The sequence below is a fragment of the Limulus polyphemus genome, unplaced genomic scaffold (assembly GCF_000517525.1).
Source record: "Limulus polyphemus unplaced genomic scaffold, Limulus_polyphemus-2.1.2 Scaffold7719, whole genome shotgun sequence".
NCBI classification, from domain to species: domain Eukaryota; kingdom Metazoa; phylum Arthropoda; class Merostomata; order Xiphosura; family Limulidae; genus Limulus; species Limulus polyphemus.
Genome location: NW_013673329.1, coordinates 8,500 through 9,759, shown reverse-complemented (window position 1 = coordinate 9,759; position 1,260 = coordinate 8,500). Strand labels below are relative to the sequence as shown.

At 34.0% G+C, this 1,260-nt stretch overlaps 1 protein-coding gene across 1 annotated transcript in view; it reads left to right on the top strand.

Moving 5' to 3' along the window:
• Positions 1–328, top strand: part of LOC106474815 (serine/threonine-protein kinase PAK 3-like) — a 23,873-nt gene extending 23,545 nt beyond the window's left edge. The window contains exon 6 of the mRNA XM_022403113.1: positions 273–328. Coding sequence (XP_022258821.1) covers positions 273–302 — 30 coding nt within the window. The 3' untranslated portion in view covers positions 303–328. The remainder of the gene's footprint in view (positions 1–272) is intronic.
• Positions 329–1,260: the final 932 nt, after the last annotated feature.

Genomic DNA, 1,260 nt, shown 5'->3' with positions numbered 1-1,260 from the left:
GGGATAGTTTTAGAAACTAGAGGGCGTGAAAATAGTCACGTGATCTCGATGACGCAACAGTACACTTACTTTGCCCTTGTTTATACAAATCATGTTTGTAGACAGTTGTAGTTTAGCATGTGGAATTATTTAATATTCACATGTCAACATATCTTTAGAATGCCGTACCCTGTCAAAATATTAAACTTGTAATGTAAAGAGACTAATTTAAGAAAATGGGTATGATGTAAAATAAGCACTTTTGTTAATGTTTTTTTTTATTTTTCACACAGCATCCTTTCATGGAGCTAGCAGACCTCTGACAACTTTACAACTTCTTATAGTGACAGCCAAAGATGCAGTCAAAAGTCAATAATAGTTCAAAAACCAAATATCCACATATATATGTTAAACGAGGGTGCAAGAAGCAGTTTATGAAAGTCAGCATCACTTTAGGAAAAGAAGATAAACAGAATGTGTTTGCCAGATTTCCCCAAGAGTAGCAATATATTGTGTACACAATAAGTCAACAAACAGAAATTAATATTTAATGTTTTGTTAAAGAATTACTCCACGAACAAAGTGAAACTGTATTAACAAATATTTTCAATTTTGTTGAAAATTTGTAACATCTACGAAGTTGAAGGGCACAAACAATTTTTCCCATTTTGCCTATAAAGTGTAACATGATTTTACATAATTCACCTTCGTAGATTTTGAAAATAATATTAAGGATATTTTTACAAATCTGGAAGAAAAAAAATTCTTACTTAGATCAAATTATTATGTTTGTTAACAAAAATACCAACAAACTGAAGAAAATGGAAGTACACTGATGTCAAACAAATGTGCATCCTCATTCATCTTGATTTTTTCTGTGAAATTTACGTCTTTTAGTTTCAAAACTATTTGTTGTGGTCTTATATATTGCGAGGCCAAACATAGGCAAGTGGTTAGGGCGATCGACTCACAATCTGCGGGCTGCAGGTTTGTATCCTCATCCCACCAAACATGCTAGCCCTTTCAGGTGTGGGGGGTGTGATATAGTGTTGGTCAATCTCAGTATTTGTTGGTAAAAGTGTAGTCCAAAAGTTGATGGTGAGTGATAATGAATAGCCCTCTTCCCTATACTTTTTCACTGCTAAATTAGGAACAGCCAGTGCAGATAGCCCTCTTGTAGCTTTGTGCAAAATTAAAAGAAAGAAACTTGTGTATTGGATCTGGATCATCTTGTTTCAATGACCAGTAGTAATCAGCAACCATGCTGATGTTCCACCTTCC